Source organism: Carya illinoinensis, chromosome 11, assembly GCF_018687715.1.
Source record: "Carya illinoinensis cultivar Pawnee chromosome 11, C.illinoinensisPawnee_v1, whole genome shotgun sequence".
Lineage (NCBI taxonomy): Eukaryota > Viridiplantae > Streptophyta > Magnoliopsida > Fagales > Juglandaceae > Carya > Carya illinoinensis.
The window spans coordinates 25,951,535-25,961,969 of NC_056762.1; the positions used below are offsets into that span (position 1 = coordinate 25,951,535).

The 10,435-nt window shown below is 38.5% G+C and overlaps 1 protein-coding gene across 1 annotated transcript; it reads left to right on the forward strand.

Annotated features, from left to right (window-relative positions):
• Positions 1 to 1,616: 1,616 nt before the first annotated feature.
• On the forward strand, positions 1,617 to 2,687 carry LOC122282325. The gene has a single exon (XM_043094285.1). The coding sequence runs from the start codon at positions 1,617 to 1,619 to the stop codon at positions 2,685 to 2,687; it is 1,071 nt and encodes a 356-aa protein (XP_042950219.1).
• The last annotated feature ends 7,748 nt before the right edge of the window (positions 2,688 to 10,435 follow it).

Here is a 10,435-nt window from a genome sequence, read left to right on the forward strand (position 1 = left end):
TAGCATACGCAACCGCTGGGGTCTGTCCTCCTTGCTAGTCATCTCTGCCATGCAATGCCCCAAAAATATTTTCATTCGCATGTCTAATGAATCTGATTTGCACAAGGCTTTGTCAAGGGAATCGTGTGATATAGAGGGAATCCCCTACCGTGCCTTTGCATGGTCTCCCAAGTTCGATGAAGACGTTGAGCCACCGACTGTGCCTGTTTGGGTTTTTTTGCCAGGCCTTCCACCCAACTTCTATCACTCCTCCCTCTTAAAGATGCTCACGGCACTGATTGGGAGCTACATACGCCGTGATAATCCTACGAAGTGTGCTACCCGTACAGATGGAGCCCGGGTTTGTCTAGAAATTGATGCCTCACAGCAGCCCATCTCCCATTTCTAGATTGGTATTCCTGGAATGCCAAGAAGCCTTAGGCAGGAGATCCTTTATGAGACTTTGCCAGCTTATTGCTTGAAGTGTCACTACCAAGACCATAACCAAAGAACCTGTCGAAATGGAGGGGGAAAAAAAACGGTGAAAGGAGGAAAAATCTGGAAACAGAAAGCTGAAAAAACGAGTGCCAAGGAGGAAAACGTCAATGGAGGTTTACAGATTATAGTGGATGTGTCTCATTCGGATAATATTGAGAAGAGGGTGGAGCCTTTGGTTGGTGTTGTGATCGCTGAACAGGGTGAATCCAATAAAGAATCTCAACAGGATCATTCCAAGTTGGTTGCCGTTGAAGCTCTTCAGAGCTTGGAGGATGTGGAGCAGATGCAAGAAGATTTAGAGAAGACTCCTTTGATGGAGGTTGTTCCCGTTCTGGTTGGTGAGACTATATCTAACCATGAGGATGTCCCAAAAGATATGCCTATGGTTGACCTCTCGCTAGACAGGACTGCTCATGATGATGTTACGGGTCTAGGGACTGTGTGCACTTCTACGTCTGGATTGTGTGCGAAAAATCATGAAGGAATGCAGACACACTCGGGGGTTGCACCGGTCTTGGGGTGTACTTTGAACTTGATGGGTCTTGAACCCGTGGCTACTACCTTGGAACATGGCAAAATTGGGCCCACCTCTAAGGCTCAGCCTGACCCGATTATTACTGAAGAGCTTGATGAGGAAGACGTTGATGATATGGTCCATGATGGGCCTGCCATCGTCCCGGATGAAAGTGCACCAGATTGTGAGGAGATTGAACGTAATCAAACCTACTCTGATGGTCATGTTTGTTCTGATACCGATTTTGAAGGGGCCTTGGAACATTTAGCTAAGAACAACCTTGTGGTCTCGGACTCGGATATTCCTTCGGGAATTAAACGGAATGGGAAAGGCATTAAACTAAGGGGTTCTTCCAGAGTTGTAAGCAAGCCCTTTCGTCTTAATTTATGAAGGTCTCTTACTTATATTGGAATGTTCAGGGTCTCAGAATGTCGAGAAAGCGTCTTAAAAAATTGGTAACGAAGTTTCATCCTAAACTTGTTGTTATTGCTGAGCCTATGGTTAGTATCTCTCGTTTAGATATGTGGCATGATAGATTGCATTTTGATGGTTGTTGCTCTAATGTTGAGGAAGGTGCAAATTATGGCTGTTTTGGTCTCAAGATTTACACCTTGTAGTTAAGAACATGGGTGATCAATTTTTTACTGCTCGAATCACTAATCTGAATTATTTTCGTATTACTTTTGTCTATGCGAAATGTTCCTATTTGGAGCATAGAAGACTGTGGGATTCTTTGATGGGGGCTAATATTCATCATCTTCCTTGGATTGTCATGGGAGATTTTAATATTATCATAAATGACTCAGAGCGTAGAGGGGGCAGGCCAAGGTTGGCTTTGGCTATGGAGGAGTTTAACAGTTGGGTGGGTTCTTGTGGGCTTCTTGACATGCCTTCCTGTGGGAATTCTCTTTCTTGGTGTAATGGACATTTTGGTAGATCACGACACTGCACACGTCTTGATCATTGTCTATTTAACACAGCAGCTCTCAATGCTTTTCCTGGTGCTAATATGGAATACTTGGCGCGCACTTCTTCTGATCATGTGCTGATGACAGTCTCGTTGGAGATTCAGCTTATTTGGTATGGCTTTCCTTCCTTTAAATTTCAGCAAATGTGGGTTTCTCATGCTCAGTTTTTCGATTGTGTCTCGCACTCTTGGAATGGTGATGTTGTTGGGGGATCTGATTTGTATATGCTTGTTACTAAACTTAAACGTCTCAAAATTGCTTTGAGAACTTGGAACAATCAAACTTTTGGTAAAACTGTCTCCCACATAGCGGCTCTTGAGAATCATATAAAGGGCTTGGAGGTAAGCTTACAATATGAGTATGTTGAAGACGTGGAGGATGATCTAGTTGCCTCCCAGTTGGAGCTATCAGTCTGGTTGAATAGGGAAGAACAACGCCTTGCCCAACAAGCTAAACAACGTTGGATTCAGAAGGGTGAAGCAAATTCTTCTTTCTTCCGTGCTGTCAGTCGTCGTAATCATAAAGAGGTTAAAGAGATGCAGCTAGAGGATGGTTCTATTCTCTCCTCATTTGAACAAATTCACGACGGGGCTATCTCTTATTTTTCTAATTTCTTGAAAGTAGGTAATAGTCGTGATGAGCCTAATATGGGGGACTTAGTTCAACCGATTATTTCACAGGATGACAACGACCTCCTTTCTTGTGTTCCTTTGTCTCAAGAAGTCTAGCTCTTTGCTCCATTCTGGAAGATAGTAGCCCGGGTCCTGACGGTTTTGGGTCGGGCTTCTATCGATCTTGTTGGCACATTGTGGGTACCAATGTTGTCACTGCTGTAACAGAGTTTTTTCAAGGTATGGCTCTCCCTCGGTTTTTCAATGCTACTCATCTGGTTTTAATCCCAAAAGTTGAAAATCCGATGAGTTTTGATAAGTTTAGACCAATTAACTTGTGCAATGTCTTCTACAAAATTTGCACTAAAATCATGGTTAATAGCTTATCCCTCCTGCTTGCTAATATTATTTCTCCTAAACAAGGAGCCTTTCTCCCGGGCCGTAGCATCTTTGATAACATTAGCATGACTCAAGAGATGATTCACTCTATTAATAAACCTACTTATGGTGGGAATGTTGTCTTGAAGATTGACATGGCGAAGGCCTTCGATAGTGTAGACTGGTCCTTTCTTTTGCAGGTTCTTAAAGCTTTCAGCTTCTCAGATTTTTTCTGTACGTTGATTCGTCAATGCATCACGAATCCTTGGTTCTCCGTGGTCATGAACGGAGTCCCCAAAGGTTTCTTCAAAGGTGGTCGTGGGTTGCATCAAGGTGATCCCATCTCTCCCTATCTCTTCATTCTTGTAGAAGACATTTTCTGGCGGATGATTAATAATCAGATCCATATGGGCAAGATCATTCCGTTTCACCACCCGCGAGGCTCCCCTATTATCTCACATTTGCTTTATGCAGATGACATGGTTCTGTTTTGTAATGGGGGCAAGGCTTCTTTGAAAGCTATTACTGATGTGTTGAAGACTTATGAAAAGTGGTCAGGGCAAGTTGTGAGCAAAAATAAATCCCATATTTTTTTCTCTACTTAGATCTTTGCATCTAGGCGTCGGGCTCTCCTTCGTTTCACTGGTTTTACGGAAGAAATTTTTCCTTTTAAATATCTCGGAGCTCCTATTATAACAGGTAGACTGAAGATTGCTCACTTTGATGACTTAATTGCTAAAGTTCAGTCTAAATTGAAGGGTTGGCGGGCCAGATTGTTATCCAGTGGGGCGCGTTTGACTCTCATTAAACATGTTCTTCAAAGTATTCCTGTGCACAACCTTTCTATCTTAAGAACTCCTAAAGCCGTGATTGAGAAAATTCACAGAATCATCAGCACCTTCTTCTGGGTTGTTAAAGATGGTAAACCTAAGAAAACATGGCGCTCTTGGGTGGATATTTGTAAGCCTATCTCGGAAGGTGGTCTGGATCTTCGTAACCTTCAAGACATCCAATCTTCTCTTCACATGAAGTTAGCGTGGAACCTTCTGCAAGGTACTTCTCTCTGGTCCAAGTTTTTTCATGCTAAATATATTGGTGATAGACATATTTCTATGGTGGATCATAAGAAATGGTCTCTTTTCTGGAAGATGATATTGAACAGTATTCCTTTAGTGCAAGCTAATTCTAAATGGAAAGTTTGGGAGGGTAATGTTCTCTTTTGGCATGATCATTGGGCTAATGATGCTCCTCTTTGTGATAATATTCTGATCTCTGATATGCCAAATCTTAAATTGGAGGATTGTAAAGCTGGGTTGGGTTGGAATATGGATTTGTTTACTCGGTTGGTTGGCCATCACAAAGCGGAGGATCTTATTTTGCAACTGGGTCGGATTAAAAACGGGAAGGATTTTTTGATTTGGCTTCCTAAAGCAAACGGGTTCTTCTGTACTAAAAGAGCGTGGAATTGTATTCGTACAAGGGCTCCTGTTTTCCCTTGGGCTAATTGGGTCTGGCATTTCGCTCTTCCCAATAATATTTCAATTAGTATGTGGAAGGCCATTCATAATTGTCTTCCTATGGATGACATAATTCGTAATCTTGGTATTTCAATGACTCTTGGTATTTCGATTACTATGTTGCGATTGCTGCTCTAATCCTAAGTATGAAGATCTCAATCATTGTCTTACGAGAGGAGATTTTGCTAAAAAAATTTGGCGTATTTGTTTTGTTGTTCTTGGAATTCCTTGGATGGAAGGTAGTTCTTGGAAACAGAGGGTGGAGTGTTGGTATAGGCGGGCAAAAAATTCTAATCGCCCGAGTCAATTGCTGGGTCTTCTTCTGGCTATCATTACTTAGCGTTTATGGAGACGTCGCTGTAAAGCCAGAATGGAAGGCTTGATGGAATCGGTCCAATAGGTTTGGTGTTCTATTAAATATTGGGTCTCTTGGATTGGGTTAAAGCTTAAGGATGTCAACTTGCTCTATCGACGTGATGAAGGTGTCTTACATTGTTTTAATATGCCTTTAAATGTTACGAGGAAAGAGTTTATTATTCCAGTCAAGTGGAAGCTTCCTAAGCCAGGTTGGGTCAAATTGAATGTTGATGGCTCTTCTTTAGGCAATCCAGGCCCTTCGGTTGCAGGAGGCATCATTCGTGATGATAACGACAATTTTCTTTACGGGTTTGCAGCTGCCACTGGGCATAACTCAAACAACTATGCAGAACTGATGGGTTTACTTCATGGGCTTCGTCATATAGGCTTGTTGGGTGTTTTATCTGTGGAGATCGAACTTGACTCCATGCTTGTGCTTAACTGCTTGATGACTCAGAGATGTGGCTTGTGGTACATGGAAGATTATTGGGATGAGATCCTGAGTCGTCTAGCCGGGCTTAATGTTTCTCTTGTTCACTGCTATAGAGAATGTAACTCGGTTGCGGTTGGGCTTGCTAAAATGGGTGCTAAGGGCTATACCCTCTCATGGTTTTCTTTACCCGATCTACCTGCTACCATAAGAGACAATATTCGACTAGACAAAGGGGGTCTTCCCTACATTCGGAAAACTCGAAGACGATGTTAATGGGCTTCGGTCGATGGTTTTATCTTCAGGTATGTCTTTTCTTTACACTCAATTTATTCTATTCTTACTTTTTGTCTGTGCAGGTTGTTTCTTGCAGGTTGTGGCTCCGCGTCTTTTCTATGTTTCTTTAGTGCTTTGTGGTTGTAGTTTTTTTTATGGTTTTTTTTAGGCCTGGGTTTTGGTTTTTATTTGTAGCCCCCAGGCCAAGGATTGTAACCACGGTATTCCTCCACCACAAGTGAGGGCTTATTAATAAACTTGGGGCAGGGCTGCTATGTGGGTGGCTAGCGACTCTTCTTAAAAAAAAAAAAAAAAAAAACAATATTGAGTTTATCTAGATGTTTATAAGGTTGTTTAGATAAGTTAGTTACATGTATTTTGAATTCATAAGAGTTTGCAATTATCAAGACCTGAAACTAAACACAAATAAGAAACTACAGTGAAGAGTTATCGCGAAATGTCAGCAACCCGTTAGGAAACATTCTTGCGACTGTCTCTACATGTCGGCAGAATCTTATTTCAACTATGACTCTTTCCAAACCTAATACTTAAAGAGATTCAGTTTTGTATCTCTTTAAGGTTTTTGAGCCACGAATTCCAGAGAGGATATTCTAAGCATTTGTGAGAGAAAATTCACTTGAGAATTTTCATGGGTTTTTCATTTCTTCTTGAGTGTGATCGTGTTTTGAGCATAAATGAATATCAATTGGATTTCAGCCTCTGGAGTTCCAGAAGGGAAGTTAACATTTGAAAATTGACAGAGGTTCTAGCTGTTAATGCGGAAGAAGACAAACGGGTCATTTGTATAGGCAAGTAAGAGAGTCGAATTGCAAATATTTTGTAATTGATGATTGCTTGTAATTATTCTTCAACTAATAAGATTGACTTTCCTGGATTTTGCTATCCCGTAGGGTTTTACCTTTAAAGAGTTCTTTAAAGGGTTTCCCTTCGTAACCAATCTTTGTATTTTACAGAGTTGATTATTTATTCTGAAGTATTTGATTCGTTTCATAATCTTAATAATTGAGATCTACCATATTTGTTCAAGGAAATTGGTAAACAATTTCGTGATCCCACAGGGGTACATTGGGAATTTCATGTGTTTATATTTATTAAATATGTTGTGAATATAGTGAAATTATTGTGAATCTTGTTTGTGAATAAATTTGTGAACTTTTTTTTGAATTTGTTCTTTCTTAGAAAATGGATGAAGTTTATGTACTTAATTTGAGAATAAGGATAAACTTATTATTCACTAAAGTTATAAGATTAACATTTAATATACATTTAATATGGGAATAAATATTTAATATGTAATAAGTATATATAATATAGGAATACCAGTTTAATTAGAATATGATTATTATGCAACTTATAAGTAAATAACTTAGCTATATATAAAGTATAATATACATATAATAACTATAATTAATAAGAACTCATTAAATATTCCTACCCTTCCGACTTTTCAAATCATTATATTATATATATATATATATATATATAAAATACTTTTCAAAAAAGAAGTCTTGAACCCACCAAGTAATTAAGTTGAGAGTTGGAATGAATAAATTACTCTCTATTTAATATAAAATAGAGAGTAAATAATTAAGGATCATATAATAACTATATTTGTTCTAGAAGAAAAACGAGGAGAAACAAGCGTGTCCTATATGCAGAGAGTCGAAGTGGAAGGGCAAGAAAAATGTGCCGGTTAAGATGTTGCGATATTTCCCTTGAGACCTAGGTTGCAAAGACTATATATATGTAAAAAAACAACTCACAATAAGAGGTGGCATGAGGAGAAAAGAGTTAAGGATGATGCATATATAAGGCACCCAGCTGACTCACTTGCGTGGCAATTTTTTGATGATCAATACCCAGAATTTGGGATAGAAGCTCAGAACGTGCATCTTGGACTCACAACTAATAGGTTTAACCCTTTTGGAAATATGAGTTCAAGTTATAACACTTGGCCTGTAGTGTTGATTCCGTATAATCTTCCACCATAGAGGTGCATGAAGGTGCCCAACTTTTTGTTAATTTTATTTATCCACAGCCTGAGATCACCTGGGAATGACATTGACGTATACATGCAGTTGTTTATTGAAGAGCTAAAAGAGTTATGGGAAACAAGCATCAAAACTTATGATGCATCCACATCGACATCTTTTCAGATACATACTGCGATAATGTGGACGATAAATGACTTTCTGGCATATGGAAATCTTTCCAGTTGGAGTACTAAAGGGAAGTTAGCATGTTCGACATGTAATAAAAGACTGCTAGTGAGTGGTTAAAATATTCTCAGAAGTTGTATTTCATGGGTCACCGACGTTATCTACTAGCAAATCATGCATGGAGAAGAGAATGAACTAAATTTAATGGGAGATTAGATGATAGAATTGCACCAAATGAGTTGTCTGGAGAAGAGATAGTGGAACAACTGGTACATGTTAGAGTGAACAATTTTGGCAAAGGTCAGGGATAGAATAAGAGAAAACGAGGCGCAACATAATTGAATTGGAGGAAGCATAGTATTTTTTTTTTACTTGTCGTATTGGTCATCTTGCATGTTGCGATATAGTTTGGATGTAATGCACATACAAAATAATATATGTGATAATATACTGGATACATTGATGAGCATTAACAAAAAGACGAAGGACATGAGCAAGATGAGGAAAGATCTTGAGAGAATTGGAATTAAACATAATCTACATTTGTAGGTGGAAGGCAACAAAGTGGTAATGCCGCATGCATGTTTTATGATGACGAGGGGGGAGAGGATTGATTTCTGCAAATGGTTGCAAGGTGTGAAGTTGCTAGATGGGTATGCTTCAAATATCGGGAGATGCGTTAGCTTTGATTATTGGAAAATTAGTGGATTGAAAAGTCATGACTGTCATATATTTTTGCAGAAATTATTACTGGTGGGAATTCGTGAGAAGCTGACATCTAATGTAAGTGTCACCATATCCGAACTCTATATGTTTTTTAAGGATTTGTGCGCTTGGGTAGTAATCGAGATATGTTGCGGAAGATGGAAGAAGACATTTCTACTCTACTATGTAAATTCGAGCAGATCTTTCCACCATCATTTTTTGATGTCATGGTCCAGTTAGCAATACATTTACCTCGGGAGGTTAGGTGGACCAGTGTAGTTCTATTGGATGTATCCAGTTGAAGATATTTGGGTCGATCGAAGTGTACTGTTGGGAATAAAACCAAAGCTATGGGTTCAATAGATGAGGCCTATATACACGATGAATAGTTAACATTTTGCTCTTTATATCTTTGTGGTATTGAGACACGATGTAATTATCAAGAGCGAAATGCTGATGTTGCTGCTTTGCTGCCTCGTGAGCTATCAGTGTTTTCTTAGAATGTACAATCCTTGGGTGCACAAACGGGTTACGATTTAATTGATGGAGAGTTGGGTAAAGTTCGGTGGTACATGTTAAATAATTGTCAAGAGATTAATGATTATCTCAGATATGTCCTTGCATGCTTCAAATAATTCTAATTAAAAAAGTTTAACTATAACTTTTGTGCTCAAAAAAATATATTTGCAATTATATACAGAGACCGCATAGACAAACTTAGGACGAAAGGCGTAGAGTAGAGAATATAGAGGCAAGACACAAGGAAGAGTTTTCTAGATTGTTTGCACAACATGTATGAACTAAAATTACATATCTGTTAGATTTTTAAACTTTTAACTGTAGGTAACTTTTAATAAGTATATACTATTTCAATTGATAGATTTTGGAAGAACATGCTCGTGATCCTGGATCAGTTTCTCTTGATTTGTATGAGTTAGCTTGTGGTCCCTTAAACAGAGCACTTCGATACACTACATCATGGTTCGAGATTATAGATTCCATATTCTGGACCATAAACGTAATAGAAAGACTCAAAACTATGGTGTGTTGGTCCAGAGAAGTCATGGAATAGATGATATTGACTATTATGATGTCATACATGATATTATCGGATTAAAATATCTTGGTGGGTCTGTAACATATGTCTTTAAATATGATTGGTGGGACCTAGGCAGTGGTTGGGTTTCAATACATAGGGATAATCACTTTACAAGTTTCAAAACTACATTTAAATGGTATAAAGATGATCCATTTGTATTGGCTTGTCAAGCTATCCAAGTCTATTACTTGATTGATCCAATCAAAAGCGCTGATGAAGATAGTGAGAGATAAAGTGGCGAGTCATACAAAAATTTATCCCTTGAAATATATATAAAATAGGAACAAGTGCGGATTACGAAAATAGTGGAAATGAAAATGACACTCCGATTGTAGAGGCCTACCAAGAAGATTGATAGGGTATTAACTTGTTTATTGATTTAAGTGCACTTGATTTGCTCCCATTGTGTAGAGATGACGTTCCACCCATCCATCTCGACCTGTCCATATTAAATGATCATTCAATTCAAGTAAGTGAGGAAGAAGAAAAAGAAGAGTCAGAAGAAGAAGACGAAGAAGAATCCAGAGAGGAAGTGGATAAGGAGGATGAAGAAGAGGTTGTTGATGATGACAAAGATGTTATTGAGGAAGATTCTAAAACAAGCATGGAACATAAATTCAAAGATAAAGAATAAAAGTACTAAAAATTCAATATAATAGGTGATTGTAGAATACTATACTTTTCATAATTTCTTCTAATTAATTTTCTTTATCATATTAATCATTTTCAAGGATGCTGCCAAAATGATAAAGAAGAAATGTGCTTCCTCTGTCAAGTCCAAGTCCCAAACCCATTGATGACTCCCCACCTGAGGAATCCGTTCCTGAAGATCAAGTTAACAAGCAAGAGAACGATAGCCAGTCGACACCTACCAGTAAGGAAATGTCATTGACAATTAATTATATGTTCATACTTTTTTCTCA